The sequence below is a fragment of the Parambassis ranga genome, chromosome 13 (assembly GCF_900634625.1).
Source record: "Parambassis ranga chromosome 13, fParRan2.1, whole genome shotgun sequence".
Lineage (NCBI taxonomy): Eukaryota > Metazoa > Chordata > Actinopteri > Ambassidae > Parambassis > Parambassis ranga.
The window spans coordinates 18731867-18754118 of NC_041033.1; the positions used below are offsets into that span (position 1 = coordinate 18731867).

The window sequence follows — 22252 nt, forward strand, 5'->3', positions numbered from 1 at the left end:
AACAGCACAACTCGGTAAACCATGTGCTTTTATTACCAGTGCATATTTATAGAGAAAACAAAATTGGGTAGGGTAAAATGCTTTATGCACATCTCAAAAAAAGGTGAGCATCTTTGCTCCTGTTTGGCAACAAGTCAAACAGTGCATGAAAAACCAGCATCTTCCCGGCTGACTTAACCAGTCATATTCTGTTGTACAGAAAAGCTCTACATTCTGGAGAGTTAATGTTGGTGTTCTGGGTGTTAAGCACAGTGCTGTGGGTAATAAAAGTCAAACCAGGAGCCAGTGTTAGCTGCACCTGTTCTCTCTTCTGCGGTGGCATCAAGTTTTTCTTATGACATTACATAGAATGAACACATGGTGGAGCAAGAGCGCAACGGCTCTACTTAAAAGAGGAGTCCTTCATTTGGATGGCTTGATATAGTGCAGGCAGAAACTTAAATCTAACAGCTTACAACTGTAATATAGTAAGCGTGGATGTGTTTGCGAGCCAATGTCATCTAGTAAATGGTCATTTATAGTAATATATCTCAAACAGTTTATCATGTAAAAGCCACAAATTAACCAGGAAAAAAAGAATCCATGTTCCATCTCAATAATGTAAATCTGGTATCTAGAAAGTATCTGCACAAATCAACAGTTTTCTTACAAAGCTTCCAATGAGCCCCTTCACTCCTCATCGACTGATACTATGAAAGTAAAATGTATCGTTTTGCTGATGCTGTGACCAAATTTGGATGGATTTCCTGAGATACGTTTATTATTTCTGACCAGGTGGTAGCACCTTCATTAGTCATTAAACAAACATTACATGAATCCAAATATTTAGTCTAATATTAATTTAAAAAAAAAAAAAAATCCCAAATAAAAAGAGTAGGGGTTTTAGCTTTTCGGAAAAGAGTCCAAGTGCGCAAACACGGATGCACATTAAGATGAACATGGACACTAAATTCTGTTTTAAATTTCCAAGTAAGAAAAAGGGAGAAAATGTGAAGTTTCAAACACAAAAAGCACATTAATTTAGAAAAATAATTTGTAAATGCTGAGCTAGTATAAAATAAAATAAATTAGCATTTTTTTCCCCTTTAAAATAACAGATATCAACAAAAAAAAATATTGTGCTGCTTAGATTAGCAATAAATATGACACTTTTCTTCTTTTAAGCATGTGCTGGTTATGTTTCCAAAGCACACTCTTTAACAGCTGCCTTACACACACACATCTTTAAAATCCTTGAATTCTTGACCGCTGCACTCTGGATAGCCAAAAGGCCATGTGTTTTTCAAAATCATAGCACACACATACGGAGTGATCTAATATACACAATATACATTTATGTATATACAGTACATACAGCAAATCAATGCACACATGGTGGTGACATTCTTATGTGAGATGTCAGAAAATGAGAAATTTTACATTTCATTGCTGAAGAAGCAGAGCACTGTTCATTTCACTGTAAGCATTAACTAGTTCATGAGAAAAGCAACTGATGGCTAAGCTGTGCTGTTGCCTAGGTACTGAAATAAAACTTCATGCATCTGGTCAAGTTATGGCTGATTAAATACTTCAGTCTATTTCCTACCCAGTCTGATCTCACAGAAAAATATGTGGTTTAATAAAACCATCGAACAACACACCGAAAATGCTTCTGCACCTTCACTAAAACCAGTCCATAGCTTTATGTCATTACTTGTCCAGAGGACGCTACATTACACGTCAACCTTCAATACACATCAAGGTAAAGTGAGGTGACACTTAACTATATGTGGGGAATCAGCTGATGTGCACATCAAAAGGCTGTACTGGAAAGATCATTGCACCCTGTGGAATACATTAGTTGTGTCGTCAGTGCTTGCAGTGATGAAGATGGCTGTTGTAGGGTCTCTACTGCAGGTAGCGGTAGACCTTAAAGCAGTGGTTCCCAGAGTCTGCCACTGCCACATGTCCATCAGAGGTGAGGGCCAATCCCTGTGGGCCATACAGCGGGTCTGCTGATGTATTGATATAGGAGAGGAAGGACCCTGAGCTGTCGAACACCTGGTTGGTAACAAGCATAGAATGATGGCTTACGTCAGTGACAGAAACAAACACAAAAGGACTTGGTGAAAACATTTTTTTTCCCCCTCAAGCTAACCTGGATCCGACTGTTGCCCCAATCAGCCACAATAATGTTTCCATTTGAATCCACAGCCACGCCTGTTGGAGCATTGAACTGGCCATTTCCCTCTCCATGGGAGCCAAATTTAAACAGGAACTCTCCATCTGCATTGTACACCTGACACAAAGAGAACAGAAGAGGTCAGCCCTCTCTGTTTTAGTAAAGCCAAATAACTCTAAATTGGTATTTTAAAGAAAAGACCAGCAGCAATAAGGGCATTACTGAATAGCATCAAAGGTGAGGAAACTAAGAAAACAAGGAAACTACTAAGGGAGAAGCATGCTATAGATTTGACAAGTGAACTCTAGAACACTGTTTTCCTGTTGTAAACCATTTGTTCACATTAAGGCCAGGGCAGATTTACTGCACAAATAAAGTAAGAAAGCCATACCTTGACTGAATGGTTATGGAAGTCTGTTACCACAATCTCATTTTTGTTATTCACGGCCACAAAGTGCGGACCTGAAAACAGCAAAGGGCACAAAGGGAGAGAGGAAAGATGAGTCATCCATTGCCTTACAACATATGAGAGGAAGTTCCACACTATTTTTGGAAGTTGAAAGCAAGACACAAAGTGGCCACAGAGAAACTCTCAGAGTAGATGTGGGACAATACGTGAGACATGACAGAGACATGACAGAGCTGTACACGCAACAGAAGAACAAAGATTTATTTTTTTTAGTCCACACTCACAGTGAATTAATTACTTACTGAAAACAGGGCCAGATTTACTAATCTTTGTTTCCAGTGCAATGTTTGCACCACTTTTCTCTAAAAGAAAAGAAAAGGTCCAGGTGAGAAATGAAAGAACGGGTGAATTGCTGAAACACTGCTGTACATGTGAGGCCCCTTTAATGAAGTAAATTATTGGAGACTGAGTGAAAAGGCAGGGACATCTTCACAGCTTTTCCATGCAATAGTGTGCACTAGTTTCAATTTCTGCCTCTTAATCGCTCTGTCTCTGTCAACACTAACTGTGTTGATGGCCATAATTAGGAAAGGAGCAATAAATGCATGCATTAGATGTAGAAACATGCTTATCACTAAACAAAACAGATTTGAACAAAGACTCCTGCAAAGAAAAATAATAAAAACTGTAAATCTGGCCAAAAGGTCATGCATCTCCGTGTTTTGCTGTAAGAGGTATGATTAATTTGATGAAACAATTTAATTTCTAGGCCCTCCACAGAAGCCCAGAACCCAATCTTACCTGCAAAGTGTCTGTCTGATGTTCCTCTGGCTCCAAACTTTGTCACAAGCTTCCCATTGGATTGGAAGATGAAGACACAGCAGGCCTTGTTATCAACTGTGATGATATGCCCATTTTTATCCACAGCCACACCTTTGGGTCCCATCAGTCTCCCTGCACCAATTTTACTCTACATCACACCAAGGATAAAGTTCGGTTATTCATTTATTTTATTTTAAATTAGATTATAAAAGAAAATTACTGGATCTAACCCCTCACCTTGAACTTGCCATCTGAAGAGAAGATGCTAATCCATCTATTGTCATAGTCAGCTACAATTATGTCACCATTCATGTCCACTGTGACCCCTGTGGGACGCTGCAGTTGCCCCGGTGAACGGCCTCTTACCCCAAACCTCATCTTAAACTGGCCATCATTAGAGAATACCTAGAAAAGGAGACATTTCAGTTACTCCAAATGACTGAAATTTCGAAAATGTTTAACTACATTATTTGCAGCTGAAGAGAATGGCAAATAATAACCTGTATGCACTGGTTGTTGCTGTCTGCCACCACAATCCGCCCATTACCGGAGGTTGAGATGCCTTGAAGGTTTGTGAACTCTCCTTTATCTCGCCCTCTGGTTCCTGTCATAACAACATCAACGTACTTTAGCACTATGCAAACATTTTTGCATCACTATCTAACTTTTCTGAGACATGACACATATGTGTGCTATTGAGCACCATGCAGCTCAGTCAGCAGTAGCTGTAATTTATAGCAGAACTTCTGCAGCAGTTTTTCCACCCACCCACTCTGTAGATCAGCTCATCCTCTATTGGGTTTTCCTTTTTCTTGGTGGTGCTGTACATGCTTGAGGGCCTGCGCACAGCCTTCTGTCGAACGTGACCTCCTCCTCCACTCGGGGACTTCACTCGTCTCTTCACATCGTCTGGCGACTGGAGTACATCTGAAGGCTTGACAGCCCGCAGACGGAACGGACTCCCCCTCACAGGCTGTTCATATAACAGCAAAGAGAAGGTAAACTCTCCCTCAGAGCGGAGGGTGTATCCAACCTCGTAGGTGCCATTCTTGTTGTCTATCACCTCAGCTTCTGTGCACACTCCATCTGCAGACACAATCTCTGCCCTGAGAGAGGCATTACCAGTTTTCACTAGTTCTCCATCCTTGTCTTTAGTAGTGACTGTGATGGTGGTGTGCTGGCCAACTAGTGCGTGTCGCAGCCCCTCACCAGTGGCAACACTAGTATGACCTACAGTCCCTGTTGTGATCAGGACTCCCAAGTTCTGGATGGAGCGTCTCAGTCCATCCGTCTCTACCTGGCATTCCAGGTGTCCATTTTCATGTGGATGTTCGGGAAAGGTGTGTCGTGCGAGAGCACTGACCCGCTCACCCATTTGTTTCTGGACCAGCAGGACCTCAGTGGCACTGCCATGGCTCATGGCATGCTCAGTGAAGTTGCAGCTGCTTTCAATGTTCTCTTTGCCCTGAAGCAAGGCAGTCAACTGAGCTTGAAGCACCTAATAATCACAAAAGACACAGAGGTAAAGAGTAAGTACTGCTTTCACTCAACTGCAAAGTATTTTTTCCCCATTAAGAAAAAAAAGTAAGACCTCTGACCTTCTGCTTGGTGCTGCAGATGTTTTCCACTTCAGTAATGAGAGCAGTCTTGCGCTGATGTAAGGCCTTCTCCAGCTCATCAAAAGTATTACTGATTTCAGACACGGCCTCATTTTTCCTCTCTGTAAGCTGCTTGGAGATCTCATTCACAAGGTCAATGGCAGCCGTCAGCTGAGGTAGTCTGCCAGAAAAAAAGATGAGCACAGGACAACATTCATTTAACTCATATAACATATTAACATCATTCCGTCCCATTTTCTACAGCATCACAGGGGACTGGAGCCCATCCCAGCTGTCAATGTCGGGGGAGGATAGGCTGCCAGTATATCTCAGGGCTAATGTTCAATTCTGCATTATTTACATTTCCAGTATTTTAATGGCATTTAGTTAATTTGATTATGGATAAAGCACTGCAAATGATACCTGTTGCGCACAGTGTCCAGCTGATTTTTAAGAGCTGACTTATGCTGTTCCAGCACATCCCTCAGAGGAACTGTCACATGTTCTCTGTGTTCTCCTTCTGTACACTCCAGACACATGGCCGTTTCACATGACTCGCAGTAGAACTCCATCACCTGCAGATGGTGCAATGGAGCACAAAACAGATGAATATCTTATCTCTAAAGATATTGTTGCTTATAAATTCCAATAAATGATAGAAAATGCCATGCATTATCAGTGGATAGCACTGTTTGTGTGGTGTGTGTCTTTTTGTTTTGGCTTACCTTGCCCTCATGGTTGGGGCAAGAAAGGGGCTGACAGGTAGTAGCTGCATTAGCTGACTCCAGAACGTTGCATGACTCAGGTCGGCTGCACTCCGGGTCTCGCTGTAACACCTCCATTAGGTTTGTGATGAAAAAGTTGTTCTGCAGGGCTGCCACACCCTTCTCTGGCAAGATAGAGGTTTGTCTGCATACTGGACACGAAAGCGTCAAAGACTGGGGAGGGATGTAGTTCTGAAGGCATCTACAATAAATAAAGGTGGAAAAGAAAGTGGGAATTCAGTACACATTCAACTGTGTTTCTGTTGTGTTTCTTTGGAGGACACAATTTAGACACTGTATTAGCAGCACATCTGTGGAAATCATTGTTTCATGCCAATAGTGCTCTGCCATAAAAAGGCTGTCTGTGTTTCCTGTGGCCTAGCTCAGAGTGGTTTGCGTCTTACATCATACAGAAGCTGGAATGATGAGAGAATGGCTAGCTTGAAGGGATTTTGGTGATTCTGAGCTACCACACCTAATTTCAAGATTTCAAATGAAACATCTTGTCCATAAGTGGATTTAAAAACTGTCTCATTTTTTTGCTTAAAATATGTCTTTCCCTCTTTCTATAACTTGTCTTAAGTATATTAATCATTCATAAAGCACTTTATAATAAGGGACAGTTTAAAATATGAATGACTGAATCAAAGCTTACCTCTCACAGAAGGTGTGCAGGCATGGCAAAACCTTGGGGTTGTGATAATGGTCCAAACAGATGCTGCAGACCAAAAACTGCTTGTCTATCTGCCTGACCACTGGGCTGGTGCTGCCAGTCTCACGCTTAGCCATAGTGACAGACATTCAAATAGGGCACGGGGACCACTTAACCTGCACATACAGGGCAAAAGAAACAGGAGAAAGGTCAAGGAAGTCTTGAGGAAACAAAATTCAAACAGGGTGAGGAGGGCGTTCACTTGAGCAAAGGAAGGAATGAGTCATGATGTTGTTAATGTTACAAAACCACATCTACTGTACGTCCTGTCTCCCCTGGAGTTTAATGCTCTGCCTTAAACTGTGTCAGTAGTATGAGCTTGTTAGCTTGAGTGTTTGACTTTATAATTGAAAATCCCCATGCAAAAAAACCTGCAGGGTAAATGTCTCAACAGAGACAACTGTGCTGAGCTACAACATAAATCTGAAAAGGTTAATTTGTGTGCTCTGATTTTGTTTCACCATAAACACCATGAGCTTCGTTATGAAGTTTGAATTTCAGATGAGTGGGTGCCTGCTGGCTCTCTGTTCAGATGGCAGAGTTGCTGTTACATGAAACTGTATCACTAGGTCAAGCACAGATTAACTCAGAGTGCCAATGATATGTTGTACATCTGTCATATTGTACATAAGCACATGCAGATTAACCACAGACATGCTGCTGTAATGTTGTAAATAAACATGGCCTACAGAAGCCTCTATCTGCAAATTATAAAGAGCTCACATTTCAGCCATTGTTTGTCGTCTCTGTGTTGGTAGTTTGGTCATTCCAGCATAATATCAGTCTGCCTTTTTTCCCCCCAAGATAGCTTCTATCCTCAAAGACAGACTGTCAGAGCAGTCAGATATTATAGAGAACAGGTATATTATATATATTATATATAATATATAATATATATTATTACTTTTATTTTTTTTATTAAAATAATAATAAGAAACTGAGGTATCTTGGTAAATTACTAACTTTACACACAACTCTATCTTTTCCTTTGTGAGGTACATCCTCGTTCTGTTCTAATTATGTGGTTAAGGCTCATTTAATGCAGTCACTGATGCTTAGTTACTTCATAAACACTCAACAAAGATTCAGAGCTGACCGAGTGAGATTTGCATGATTTCAATACAGAGCGCAAATGGCAATAGAAAATCCCTTACTAAACAAATACTATATATCCCATGACATATCAACTATAAAGAAGTAAAACGTTATAATGCCAGTGTACCTAAAGGTAAGAAGAGCCACGGAATATTACACACATGCTTGCATTTCACAACGTAAGCTATAAGTAAAATAAGAATATAACCAAACCTAAAACAGTCTGTGTAGAGAACAATGCAGTACAGCATCAGTACAGGAAAAAATATATTTTACAGATGCTGAGGATATGCAAAGCTCCGAGATTTTAAAAGAACAGCTCTTTACTGAGGTTTCATTGCTGCATCCCAGCAATTGTTCACAGCCCTGTTTGTGACTGCCTTTCCACAGTCTGACCTCAGATGAGGCAAATCAGGACCCTTTTTTAAGAGAAAGAAAAGAGGAAGCTTTAAAATGCCACTCCCCAAATTCCTTCTAGTTCCTTTCCTTGACTCCCAGCGGGCTGAGCTCAGGAACCACCTGTCTGTCTCTCTAAGGGGAGATGGGGGGAAATTTATGGTTAGCTAGGCTGCCTGTCTCACATGACCAAGCAGGCCTCTGAGGCAGCTGTCTCTCTGCAATACAGAGCAGCGAGCTCTAACAATGGCATTCCTGCTCTGCTCATAGCTCAGCAGCCCACATCTCTTCCCCTCCCTTCATCTCTCTCTTCCTATCCTAACATTTTTCTCTTCCCACTCTTAACCACATAAATGCACTCATTGCATCTAAAAGCCTGATCTCTGTCACAGACATCTTGCAGATGGGGATTTTCTCAGGCACGCAGTCTCCATTGTTGTTATTTCCCAAGTGATTCGAGGGCCTACAGACTGAGGAGCTCTGCTGAGCCCTTTCACTGTCCACAGCCCTTCCCCAGTGCTTGATGCCTCCCCCCTTTCCTTGTCTCCCTCCACAGCCCTCCCTTCCACAAGCTGTCTTCCCTTTACATGGACTCCGAGGTGCAGCAGCTGAACAGTGACATCAGGAGGAAGCTTGATGAGCCAAAGCCCTCAGGCTCCTCCCTCTCGGCTGGCTAGCCACTGCTTTTAGGATTGCAACAGTCTCCCCCGCCTTCACTTCCCTTCCTCCCTGCCTGTCTGTTCCCCTGGCAGCCCTCCTCAGCTCAATCACTCTTACAGAAAGCAGATCCTTCTTTAAAAACAGTGGCTTCATGGCAGAAGCTCTCAGGAGTGCATGAGAAAGAAGAATGGAAAAGAATGTCATCAAATCATCAAATACAACAGAATCTGAGACCATTCAATCTTCAAACTAATCAATCAGTATACAGCAACACTGATGAAAGTGCCCATACCAGAGATTTAAATCTACAGCATACTGTTATGTTAGGGGACACACATGATTAGAATGCCACAATGCAAACAATGCATGATCAGCACTTCATACATATCAGGTCAATTGTTCATGTCAGAGAGCAACAATGTCTTCTCTCTTTCCCTATATCTCTCATGGTGGAACACGTCGCCTGAAGAAGTACAGAGAATGTTTGCAAAATCAGCTGTTTGACTGTAAAGCATCACTTGCCACTCTCACCCTGCATTATAGTTAAGTGGCTTAATGTCCTGCAGGGTCAGGTCCTGTCTGCCATCTGGATTACTCTGTCTTTCAGATTCGGATGACACCATCATGGCGTCAACTCAAATCTGTGCTGAAGCAAATGATTTGTGTAACGATAGACCACACAACACAGAGGTATTCCACGTCTGAGTTGGGTTGTTGTGTTCTAAACCCATCTATCCTACAGACAGGGAGGTCTAAAATAACAGTTTAATTAGATTTTAGCAACATGAGTTTACAACGGGAGAGAACATGACAGTATTCTAAACTTAATCTGCAGTTAGGCAGTCAGCCATGACCTGCTCTTCACCGTTTCTATAAACTTGTTTTTGTTGTTGTGATTTGTTTGCTGAACTGACTAGGGCCCTTTGTGCATATCATCACTCTAAGGCTTTATTGTCTAAAAAAGTGACTTATGTAGGCTAATCCGGTACATTGTACAACTAAAGTAAAGTAAATAAACCCATTTTTAATAGTGAGTGAACATTTTACAATCCCCAAGAAAATACATAATATAATCTAATACAGCTCCCTTATATACATAATCTGAATCATCACTACATGATTCTACTTACAGTTGCTAAAATGGAAAACTGGCCCTTTAAGAAGCCTGTAACTTGCAGATTGTAATATCATTCCTTAACTGTGACTATGTAGGATTCCAGGATGTTTGTGCTTCAAGAGCCATAAAAAGTATTTTCCTCTTCCTTTGTTTGAGTAGGAGTCAAGTGTCTTTTCCCCTACGTGCATCTAGTATTTTACATCTGTTTTATCGGTTTAATATTTTTGCACCATTATTAGGTTACTGTTACTTCACAGTGATATTTGCAGTGTGTGCTGCGGCAAAGAACACTTCAGAGAGCTGGCTGTTATGTGGATCTGTAAACATAGGGGAAAGTCTCACTGACCCTAAGTCTGAAGTGTTAGGTCTTGTTGATGTGTTCTCAAGATTGTGTTTAAATATAGACTATAGTTTACATTTCCAGCTACATCTGTTTTGTCCTTGCTCATGTGTCATCATGCCAATTGTTGACCAGTGCATCAACGCAACCAGAGCAGAACACATTTAAATCTAATTTTCAATAAATTCTGACTGATATGAGAAAGAAAAGAATGGAGTGCAGGGCTTAACTTCAGGTCACAACTTACATAACAGAAAAACATCTGACCTGCTTTCAAAATTGCCGTGAATGTCCTGCCAACTACAATGCTGTAAATATCTGAGATTTAACTCAAGCATTGTGCATTTAGCTTTTTTACTTTACTCAAGATGATAAAACAATAAATAGGAAACACTAAATTTGTAACAATATCTGATTTAATCTAATTCAGACAAAGGTCAAGCATGCCTTATTCCATCAGCCTATGCACTACAACAAGCTTGTTTAAAAACCTGAGAAGGCAATCAGCTCTCTGTACATTGTTGTCAGTGCTAAAGGGCTGCCGAGGGGCCAGCATAGGTGCCCAGCTTTATGATGACTCATCAATCATTAACACAGAAACTTCTCCACAAACTAACAAGCTCTCTTTGCGCTTGACTGCATCTCATGAAAGCAACTGTCTCAATGCATTAGCCTCTGTCAGAACGCTCATAGCAGCAAACGTTGGGTTTCACATAATAAAAGAAAAACAGTCTGTGGCATTCTGTACAAGACGTTTAAGAGCAAAACAGTCAATATTAGTCACAGATATTTGAAACCCCTGATACCACTGGGCCTAATCAGAAAATAGGAAAATATAGATTTTCTTTTTATTTGCTTTTATGTTCATCTGTGTTTCTACATAGAACTCAGAAAGGCCTGACTCAGTTAACTTAACTCTAATTAGTTACTGAACACTGTAGACGAGAATAACCTTTTTCATCTGCCAACAGATAAGATATGACAGCTGAGAGGAGACAAGAGAAAGTAACCACATCATGTCCCTGTGAGTCTACTATCATAAACAATGACAGAAGACAATGCGGCATGCAAGCTGTGTATCTGTAGGCACAACATGCACTGCAGATATAAAAGGTCGATCAGTGCACAAGCCTTGCCTGCAAAGCTTATTCACCTGCAGTAAGAGCTACAGAGCGGCTGTGGTGTCTCACGTTGTCACTCAGATGGTCTCGTACTTTTTGTCCAGTTCAAACACTGGCAATATTTAGCTCATTGATGTGATTATCAATGTGTAGGGTACACAATGAAGCAAAAATGGCTTTATATTTGCAACCTCTAAAACATGGAATTGCCTGGGTAGTTATACACCACCTTTAACACTAAGAGACATTTAAGCAAAACAGGCTCAATGCAGCCTCAGAAATTCTTATCTAATACTCATTACATAATCTTTATAAACCTTACACCATGTTAGATCTGCACATGTATAAAACTGATATATAAAGAATCAACTAATGACCACCAAGAAAACCCATCTGAAAGGAGGGCAAACTACAGTCTGTCTATGTTGAGTCCTTAATACAGAGTGAGACAAGGCAAATAATATTGATGCAGACAACCATCACTACTACTCAATGTGTAAAATATCAGGTCTGAAAATAATTCAGAGCCACCGGTACATCAAAAATGTTATTTAGGACTATTGTTTTGCATTACCGCCGACGCCATCTTGAATTTATGGAGCCATAACAAACTTCATTCGGCCGACAGGGTGAAGATGAGGAGTAGAGAGGGATGAATTAACCCAGCCTGTTCAACTTCAACTAAGTAACAAGCGGCTGAAAAACAGATGTCTTAAGGTTGGTTAAATGTACCTTCGTCTTTTTTAAAGTAAGCTATCATTCAGAAATGGTTAAACACCCCCACTGTCAAGTGAAGCTAGCAGTTACTCTGAACATAGCAAACATTCATAGCGAACGGTAGCACTAGCTAGCTCTGTAAGGTACATTTACGTTAACTGTGATGCTAACAGCGACTTAAAACAAAATGTACTTACTCCAAGAAAAGAGCAGGTAGCCCCTTGTACCTTTGGTAGACCTTTCCGCCGAACAAACCATATTGAGTCCACCACATTGACAATTAGGTTTCATAGGCACGCTGCCACGCCTCTTCACTGATTGATCACGAAAGGCCCTGCCTTTGGCGTCCGTTTTACTCAATAAGATCGTGTTTACCTAAAAGATGAATGTGTGTGTGTTTTTTTCTAAAGATTTCAGATTTATTCTTTGCAGCCAGTGGGGGTAATGCCTCTTGGCCATTTATTCGTTCTTAATTGAGGTTGTATTGTGCTATAAGTATTATTATGACTCTCTGTGTATCATTTATACTGCAGTGTGGGTAACAGGTCTGTATTTTGGTTCTTCTTCTCTTTATAACAAAGATCTGGGGGCCCAATTCTAATGTTAATATAGCTTGGAGATTATGTGGTGAAATCAGTTTGCCTATCTTCTCTTTTGTGTGGGTGCAGGGAGTATTGATTTTGATAACAACTAGGGTCCACTCTACATCTTCATTACTGCCACATGTCTGCTTTCGATCAAATTGGTATTCAAAGGTTGAGCTGTATTTGGTTACGTCTAAGCTACAATTGGATCTCTGTTCCCAGTAGTCTACATGTGCTTTACAAAGATGTATTGAAACTGTTAAGTGTGCACTAGTACTGCAAGGCCAACACAGCACCCTCACTTCTCTTTCACATGCTGGCCTTGTGTACCCGAAGAACACTGACTCAGTCTAACACTCTCAGCCCATGTATGCAAACTGACACAGACATGTAACCCCTGCTGAGAATCTGCCCTCTGGCAGAGCATCCAGGACCGTCTGCAACCTTACTGTGACCCAGTGCAGGCAGCCAGCAGAGCAAAAGCCTCTGAACACTTACTCCTATTATATCAAGCTGCCATCATACAAAACAACTTGTGACAGTTTTTTTACAATAATAAGCCATCTTCCAGAACAAAGACCGTTCAATAAAGACTTACTGTACCATCTGCTTGTATTCTAGGCCAGAGGTGCAAAAATGATGCATTGCCTGGTGCTGTTGCTGCAGTACAATGCAATCCACAAGGAGTCACAGTGTGACACAAGCAAACAAGACGCTGATTCACATGTGGCTCACATAGCTTCCCAGCAGCTTTCACCATACAAATTCAGATCAGAAAAACCAGTGAAAGATCACTAATCCTCCAAACAATAGTGAATGTATGCCTGATAACAGAGCCCAGCCCTCAGACTGCAGCAGAGATGCCCACCTGCTACAGAGCCGGCAGCCAGCCGGCAGCAGCTAGAAGCTAAAATGGAGAAGTGTGTGGGCTGGTTGAGGAAGCAATAAAAAAAATCAGAGCAGGAGATTGTTTTAGTGCAACAGTTGCGCTTAAACAACTGGAATTAATAACATTTTCTCTATGTTTTTCATTAAGGATGAATAATAAGAGTATTTAAAAAGAAGACATGACATCATAATTTAAAAGTAAAGACCATCTGTGATATACCAATGCACAGATGGTGGTTGGGATGGAATAATTAATTATTTATCTCTTCCTATCCCAGTCATTGTATTATTGAGAAATCCAGATAACAGCACAAACAGGATGAGAAAGCAGAAATACGATACCATAAAGAGAAGTGAATGGCCAGATTGTACTCACATGAATTCCCAGCAGGAGGGACTGGAGTGTCAGCATTGCAGGCCGTAGAGAAAGCTCCCCATTGTCAGCGTCCCAAACCTCTACAACAGAATCCACAGACAGGGCGACAGAAAGGAAAGGGCAGGGTCTGTCTGGGCGAAAAAGGGGACAGTAAGGAAGAAGACAAGGGAAAGGAGGAGATTAGGGGCGTGCCTTACATGTAGCATTGGCCAGAGTGCTGATGGGAGGAGCTGAAGAACCCAATGGCATATGGAGGGGGCAGGGAATATGCAAACACTTGAAATCTCTGGAGCTGACTAAAGTATAAGTCTATCTGGTGCAAAGGGGTTTGGCTTCCTTGATACCACCCAATTCCCTTAAAAGGACAAAGGATGCAGTTTATTATTATTAGGATTTGAGTTATCTGAATACAAATAATTAGTTCACTACTAAGAAAAAAGAAACACCTTTCAATAAAATAATCAGGCACTAGCCCTGAAACTGACTGTAGATCGTGTGTCCCCCTTTTTGTTTTTCCTTCTTTTTTAATGGTAAACAGAAAAATTGCTTTTGCTATGTGGAGTCCATGATGGCAGGGACATGAGAGGGTTTGGGGGAAGACGGATGGGTGTGTGCACTCAGCATAGGCGTGTGCATGGTAGTACTGTTTTTTGGGTGGAGACAGGGTTTTTTATGAGGTTGGAGTCAGGGCACTTGATGAGCCTTTTGGGATATATTAAGTGTAATAGGAAAAGCTGTGTGTAAGAAATGTGTTTTTCAGTAATTAGTACAGATACTCATTATGGATAGTGTAAAGTTAAAATTATGAAGATTAATGAAAAAGATGCCACTGTATTGTGATATGCTGCACTGTGTGAGGCTGCTGTGGTGGTGCAAGCAGTAAGGAGTTTGTTGGGGGTGGGGCTTGGGGTGAGGGGCAGACACCGTCATCTCTGGGTTTTATTCTGCAATGTGTAGTTGCCATGGCGACTGCTTCCAGTTTAGACAAGATGGCTGCTGCAGTCTGGCTGCAGCAGAACACAGTATAGGTCTCACTGGCAGGACTGACACTGCCTTGGATTTATTATAAAGAATCCTAATGCTTGCAGTAAAGCATTTTGTTTTGTTTTGATTAGGTCTTATATTGTTAGTTTTTTTTAATGACTGCAATAATATTGACATTTGTGTTTGGATAATACAGTAGTTCACCAGGATATTCAAATAGTACAATCATCTGATAAGAATACTAGTGGATACATACATTTATTCACCATTGACAAATTAATGATACTGTCACAAAGAACAATTTGACTCACTGGATAGTGGCATGTTTATCTCTATTTCTCAGTCTTGAAAATATATCACAAAGAAGTATAAAAATATTTAGATTATAGTTTAAAAGAAACACAAGACATGAGGTCATTTGAATTACTTCATGGCAGCACTTAAACCAGACAGCCTAACAATTTTAACTTACAAAGTTAGGCTGTCTCTGGTATAAGTGCTATGAGATGCCCGTAGTACAATCTTATACTGACTAACCCTTTGCCTCTGCTCCTAGCTAATAGAGGTGCCACGGTTGTATCTGGCTGTGCCACATGCTGATACTTTTCATCATAATCTACCATCAGGTGTAATCTCCTCTCAAGTTAATTTGGGCTCAGCACACTTCACTTTGCCAGGGACTGTCTGTGGTTCAGCTCTGCCCGGATACAGGCTGCCTTTGTAACACTGACCCATTTGAGATTGAAAACAATGGGTAAATTGAGTAAGACCATGTAAGCATCTTCTGCATTGCCGAGATGCTTCTGTGACAACAAGGGGCACCAAGAACAACAAAGAATAGGAATGCAGATATATTTGTCGATATACTGGAACTGGAAAATATGCCTTCTTTCTGCTTTTCACATCACTTTATACTTTCTTAGTATCCTGCAGGGTTGTGCATTTTAATCCTGAAAAAGAACACACACTGTTTATATTATCTCATTAATCCTACTCAGATCATTGAAAATATTATTTTATGCATGATAAAAATGATGTGTTCCAATGTTTTTTGTTAACTCCACAACGTGCAGATTTTGTAGAAAACCACAACTCCTCTATTGCCATCTAGTGGTAGAACATACAAAATGTCTTTTTAAAAAAACAAATACAATTTCCAAGAACCTTCTATTTCATATCTTTACAACAAATATTATATTGTATTAATTTACAAATTTTAAATTAAAGATAACACTATGTAGTTACCAATCATAATGTATCTTGTGTGAGACACAATCAACACTGAGGCAAAGCCTACACAGTGGGATCTGTGCCCTTTTGGTGAGGTTCCTTGCTGTTCTGCAGTTTGCTTATATCTCCCAAACGTTTAAAAAAGCTAAAAAATAGTCCAGAGCTCTCTGTGGTCTTAAACCACATACTCCTGGTGGGGATATTTTCACTGTTTATCTGTGGCTCCTTGGGCCCCACTGATGTGCCCCCCCGGTTATTCTCCAAAACCTTTTCATCTGAAACATGGGCTGGAGGATGAACTGGCTTGCTCCTTTTTTCTGCTAGCAACAAATTCTGGTCTTGAGAACCTGTATTTTTCGACGTAAAAGACTGTCCTTCCACTGGTGCCTTTTCTTGCATTACAGATTTTGGAGACCTAACTAGTTGCTGAGTCCGATGATTATCATCTTCTTCCTCACTTTTGGCAACTTTTGTAGGTAGAGTGTAGCTGCGATTAAGGTTACGTTTGGCAGAGGACTGAGAATTGAGCAAAAATCGAACCAGTTCTTCATTGGTTGGGTCCCCAGGATACCTCTCTGTTTCCTCGTCAAAGGTGAGCTGACGTGGCAAAGTTTTAGTTGCAGTTGGAGATTTTTGATTTTCCAGAGAGAAGTCTCCTGATGAGACACTGCCGCGGCTGTTTTGAAAATGCAAAACCTTTTTAGATGCTTCACGCAACTTTTGGGCCTCCTCTTCATTATTGTCTTGCAGATCTTCCTCCCCATCATCAGTAGTGGCTGAGAATGATCTACCTGTAGAGGGAATGCTGGCGAGCCTTGTAGCTGGGTGTGTAAATCCTCTAGACTCCACTTTTGTGGAAATTTTCATCTCTTCTTCTGCAGCAATGACAATTCTTACATTGTTGTCTTCAATATTTGACTGTGAGTTCTTTTGTGAAGAATTTACTGTAAGTTCAGCCGCTGAATTCCATTCTTTTATGCCCAAATCCTTAACTCTAAAAGAGCCAACATGCTTTAGATTTTCAATTGGGAGGTTTGTCTGAGATGTAATTTCAGATAGACTTCCATTTTTAGGGCTGCTACTTGTGGGACTTCCGTGAGTAGATGAGGGTCTTCCAGGTCTCCTCCTGGAAGTAGGCTTGGTGAGGAAGTTCTGGAGTATGGATGCTAATGCAATACCATCCATTTCCTTGTCTCTACTGGAACAGGTAGCGGTGGACCTGCGCTTGGCTGCACTCTGTAACCTGTCTCTCTGTCTTCGTTTAACATCTGCTATTTCTCTTGCTTTGTTTTCCTGCAGAAAATAACTCAGTTATTGATCAAGCAGAGATTTTTTAGCACAGCTCTGAGGAACATGCCAGTATATAGTAGGCTTACCTGCATTGCCTGTATAAACTTCCCACAAAATAATTTAAAAATGGAGCAGCACTCCTCCAGCTTGAATTTTGTGGAGTCTTCACAGAAGTACTCTGCCACAGAGTCACTTACTGACTGCAGTTCCTGAAGTTCAGTCTCTGTTTCTGACAAGTAGACCTCAGCTTCCTATAAAAAAATAAAATAAATTAAAATATTCATTATCCAAAGTCACACACTGGGCTAAACTTTCTCTCTACAAAACATATACTCACTTTTAGAAAGTCCTCCATTTGTGCCTTTAGATCTTCCTCCTTTAAGGTGTCCGCTTTGGCATCTTGTACTTTCTTGACCTGTCGTTTAAACTCTGCTTCAATGTCACCTTTATTTATTCTTAAAGAACAAAATAATAAATAAATTATTATTTCTTATATTTATACAAAAAATAAACTGAAGGATAAAAATAGATGCTGCTTTAAACAAGACTACTTACTTTGATGCATCTTCAATATATTTGAGTTGTTCTGGAAACTTCAGCAGGTCCATATCTACCTTTTGTGCTTGCTGTGTTGAAAATCAAAGTTTGCGTAAATCTCACTTTCTTTTTACTACTAAACAGGAAAAACAGAATGTACATTTAGTGACCCTGTGATAAAAGATACTTGCCATCACAACATAATGCATAAGATTCATTCCAGGTTTGTTTGCTTTGGTATCCACAAGCTTCAGCAGAGAGGACATACGGAAGCCTATTGCACTGCCTGCATAGCCGCCCTATGATGAAATAATTAATTTAAATTTAAAGATGCACAAATCCCATGAGAAATCATCCAACACAACTCAACTAATCACATATATACTCACAGCATTCATATAATTTCCAGTCTTCAGCACCAAACGAATTATAGAATGAAGATTATCAGACCCTAACAATTCTAAAAAAGAGATATGTTGTTAATTCCAAGATTCAATTTATTGACTCAATATTTGTTGCTGTAATTTGTTGAGTCTAGTTTATTTAAATTAAAATATTCAAACTATACCTCTTCCAGCAGCTGTCAAAGTAGCAATTAATGCTCTCATTTCATTCATAAGGGGGGAAAATTCTTCTTTCAGCAACAAGCTGTTTAAACGCTCTTCATATCTACAGTAACAGAGACAAAGTTTACAACATTAGTAAGCTGCATTTTAACATGTATTCATTGAATTACATTTAAGAAGTTTACCTGGGAATTTTGACGAGCATCAGCATAAACAGGTCAGCTTCAGGGAGAGCAGAGGTATCACCTTTAAAACTAACCAGCTGCTTCACCTGCATTCAAGGAAAGAAAACTCATTAAACAAGGTTTTTTTATGAGGGAACATTACAAGCAACATGCAGCAACAAATGTAAGATAACACAATAGACTGACTCAAGTACCTCCCCTTCATCTGGCAGCAGCTTGCACAACTCCTGCAGTTTTCCAGCACCAAAACAGAGACTTTTTCCTGCTTTGATTTCTTCAATCATTTCTTTTAAAGGCCTGTTGATAGAGGCAGGGAAATAGATAGCATTCAGCATTCAGTAGTAGTCATTACTTAAACTTATACTTGTTTATGGTTTGGACACCTCATGAGCAGCGAGTGTCTACATTGCCACCGCATTTTTCATTTCAATGTTTGGGCTGCTGACAGCGACAAGCCTCTGCCTGCTCAAATCTCAAAAAGTAAAACTAAAAAATTATATACTATACAGGAGTGCCTAATATTTTTTAACAAAAATATGGATTAGAGCAGAGAAAACACATTTGTGTTTCAAAGAAAAAGCACCGGATACATAGATGTGCTGTAGAACTGCTGATGACATTTCTGTCAGTTTACTAAGATGTTTTATTGCAATAACAATCATCTAAAATGTCTCTGATATTTTAAGTGTTGTGTATGCCAAAAACATCTTAGGTAATACATTTACAATACCTCCCAATTCTTGTGTTGAATACCTCATGGAGGTAACCTGTTGGAGCTGTAAAACTGTGGCTCAGACCTGCCAGGACATGCTGGCTATCTGAACATGATGCGCCCATGTTGCAGGGAAATCTGTCTGCCTCATCTTATGTTGTTTTGTACTGTAACATGGGGAGATGATTGTGCAAAACCAATCACACCTTATTACCACTGACTCACCTCTTGAACTGCTTAAGGAAAATCCCAATGTTCATACTCCTCTTGGAGCCAAGGATGGAAACCTGGAGATGGAAACAGACACAGATTTGAATATAATCAGCTTTTGTATCTCCAATACTACAGCTTTCCAAAAAAGCTCCAAAGGTTAAGATTTCTTTGAGTTGATTGTATTGAACAATCGGGGCAAAGATACCATTTTGCATTTGTGACATTTTCTCAGTGTGTTTTAGAAAAAAGGGTGCAGAGGTCAAAGTAAATGTTTAGTAATGGAGTTTAACCCACTTTTGTGTGACCCATCTTGATTGGCCTACACACAAAATTACAGTAAGACGTATGAACAGATATGCAATCATAATTGATCATAGGTGGTTCTGAATGAAGAAATAAAGCAGTTTTTTTTTAAATATAGAATAGTGTAATATACAGAGCACAAGGCTACTGTACAGGCTGGTTCAGTTTGAGGACACAATAATACCTTCCTTTAGTAAACAGATCTGAAGAATAGTGAGACTCCACCCATTTATTAGGTCATTCGCCATTAATATATAATGTTTGTATTACAGACATTACACAATATTGTTGTTGTTATTCTTTGTAATGCAATATAATTACAAATGAGGAACTAATATTTCAGCATGCAGGATAATGAACTCAGAAGAAATCATTATCAAGTTTGTTGCAATACTGATTTTACATTTTTAGCAAAGAGAAAATTGTTGTTAAGCATGCATTGTTAAATGCATGCCTAGAAAAAAATCCAAGTCTAAAGAACTTGTCTGATATCTCAGCATTATACAACAAAGAATGCCAAACATTTAAATCTATTGCTCTAAACCTTTGGGGTTAAAGTTTTACTATGGTTCAGCAGTGTTTACTCACCATTTCGCCCCCTGCTGCAGCAGCTGGAAGGCCCCTTAGACTCTGGGCCTTAAGTTTTTGCTGGGCCTGATTGTGGCTGAACAACTCCTCCATGTGGTCAGTGTCCAGCTCATATTCCCCATCAGTCTTATCTGCAGTCCAGATGTTGTGCTTTCCTATAACCGTGTGATTGGGAAGTGTTTCCCAGTTGAAATTTCGCATCCTAGAGTGCCGGCGGGCTCCCTTTGCAAAGAGGCCTAGGTCATGTAGGGGTGGAGGGAGACCAGGGGCTGGTGGTGGAGGTGGAGGTGGAGGAGGAGGAGGAGGAGGTGGTGGCGGAGGTGGAGGTGGAATGGCAGGACCTCCTGGTTGCATCTTTTAACCAGAACCTCTCAGCAGGATTGGGATGGAGTCATGGCCCCACACAGCAAGGCTAACTAAAATGTGAGCTGTTCTTATTGGATAGAAATATGTTGCAGCAGTTTAATCCTGAAGTGACTTGTCCAAAATGTTGTCAGTTAGGATGATGCATACAGACTGAAAGAAACAAAACAGGGTGGAGACATATGGACAAATAATCCCATGAAAATATATATTATAAACAGTGAGCAGCGGTGTTAGCAATGGCTAAAGTACTTACTCAAATAATATTAATTAGGCTAATGCTGCTGTATTATCTTCATTAGAGGTTGTCAAAACTTGTAAAAGCTTAAGCTATGGTCCTCTTAAAAAAGTAACTTTTACAACTTTTACAAGCTATTTGTCATGTTTCAACTCGCTATAATGCTAAAGAAAAGCTGTTTTTTTTATCTCTATAAAGGGTTAAATTTGATCTCTTGAATTGTTTATTTCGTACAGAGCAGAGAACTTTATCCACATCCACATAAAAACGAACACGTTAAAGACGGCTTACCTTTATATAACTCCACTGTGAATCGATCTTCCGTTTTCCCCCTTTTGTGTCTTTACCTGAAGGTACTCCGCTTGTTGAAACTCTAAAAAGTTGAGAGTGACATCAGCCTGGATTGCCCAAGAAAAGTGTCGAAACTGCGTGGAAACGACACGCCCAGGTAAGCCCACACCTTCCCAGCGGGAGGAACTCTGGGATTTCTCCTGAAGTTGCAGCGTGTTGGCTGGAGTTTGTGGTGTTTACTGTCCAGCTGTCATGGACACGTAATGTGAGCAGACCAGTCTATAGACCGGGGGATAAATGTCCGATCTGATAGGAAATTGATTTCTTTTATAACTACAGCGTGCATTAATACCTTTAAAAATAACAATAATCTGTGAAACATTTTTAATTACATCATGTTTAAAATACCTTTGCTATTCTAACAATAATGCTACAGCAAATTTCCATCAATAAGGATGGTGGATTAGCTTTATGGCTGCAGGGTATAGTCAATTAGTAACCGCGAGTGCTTCAACCGTGCCACACAATGATAAACCCTAACAATGGTAATCGGTATGCAAATCTGTTTTATCAAACACTGAGGAAAATCTAAGCACATCTACTGCTCCTGAGCTCCAACAAATGTTAATTAGTTGTAGATTTTTTTATAAAATAACATTTTTGAAGGGATCAGTAAACAAAACGTGTGACCACTGCTAGCTGTGTTAAGATAAGTTAATATTTCAGACAAAGGAATTAGGAATTTGCTTACAGGATTCATTTTGTGTTTCAGTTCATGTATTCTGAATTGATCTGAGAGCATTCATATGCCTTATTCAGATGCAGTTATGGCAGAGAAGCTAGAAAATACAGCACAATCATATTATTATTGTATTGGTGGCTTGTATGTACAAACTGCACACAACCATCATATTAAAAAAAAAACCTGACAAGTTTAAGCTTGTATTACCTGGCCTGTGATGGTAGCTTTATTTATTGGTATACACAAAGTG

At 40.1% G+C, this 22252-nt stretch overlaps 2 protein-coding genes across 3 annotated transcripts; both read right to left on the minus strand.

Moving 5' to 3' along the window:
- Window positions 1-11: 11 nt before the first annotated feature.
- LOC114445390 (tripartite motif-containing protein 3-like) lies at window positions 12-13896 on the minus strand. 2 transcript variants are annotated; one of them, XM_028420426.1, is made up of 13 exons: window positions 13761-13896; window positions 6410-6582; window positions 5716-5956; window positions 5414-5565; window positions 4991-5171; window positions 4161-4890; window positions 3893-3996; window positions 3630-3797; window positions 3372-3540; window positions 2873-2932; window positions 2553-2623; window positions 2138-2278; window positions 12-2040 (listed from the first exon to the last, which is right to left on the minus strand). In XM_028420426.1, exons 2-13 carry the CDS (start codon window positions 6553-6555, stop codon window positions 1888-1890), a joined length of 2316 nt encoding a protein of 771 aa, XP_028276227.1. In that variant the 5' UTR covers window positions 6556-6582; window positions 13761-13896; the 3' UTR covers window positions 12-1887. The 2 variants fall into 2 exon arrangements, with proteins under 2 accessions (XP_028276227.1, XP_028276228.1); XM_028420427.1 differs by lacking the exon at window positions 2873-2932.
- Window positions 13897-14986: 1090 nt separating this feature from the next.
- Window positions 14987-21388, minus strand: fhdc4 (FH2 domain containing 4). The gene is made up of 12 exons (XM_028420579.1): window positions 21261-21388; window positions 20369-20884; window positions 19490-19551; window positions 18747-18849; window positions 18553-18638; window positions 18370-18470; window positions 18191-18261; window positions 17993-18100; window positions 17820-17890; window positions 17602-17719; window positions 17351-17515; window positions 14987-17267 (listed from the first exon to the last, which is right to left on the minus strand). The coding sequence occupies exons 2-12, from the start codon at window positions 20720-20722 to the stop codon at window positions 16038-16040; spliced, it is 2469 nt and encodes an 822-aa protein (XP_028276380.1). The 5' UTR covers window positions 20723-20884; window positions 21261-21388; the 3' UTR covers window positions 14987-16037.
- Window positions 21389-22252: the final 864 nt, after the last annotated feature.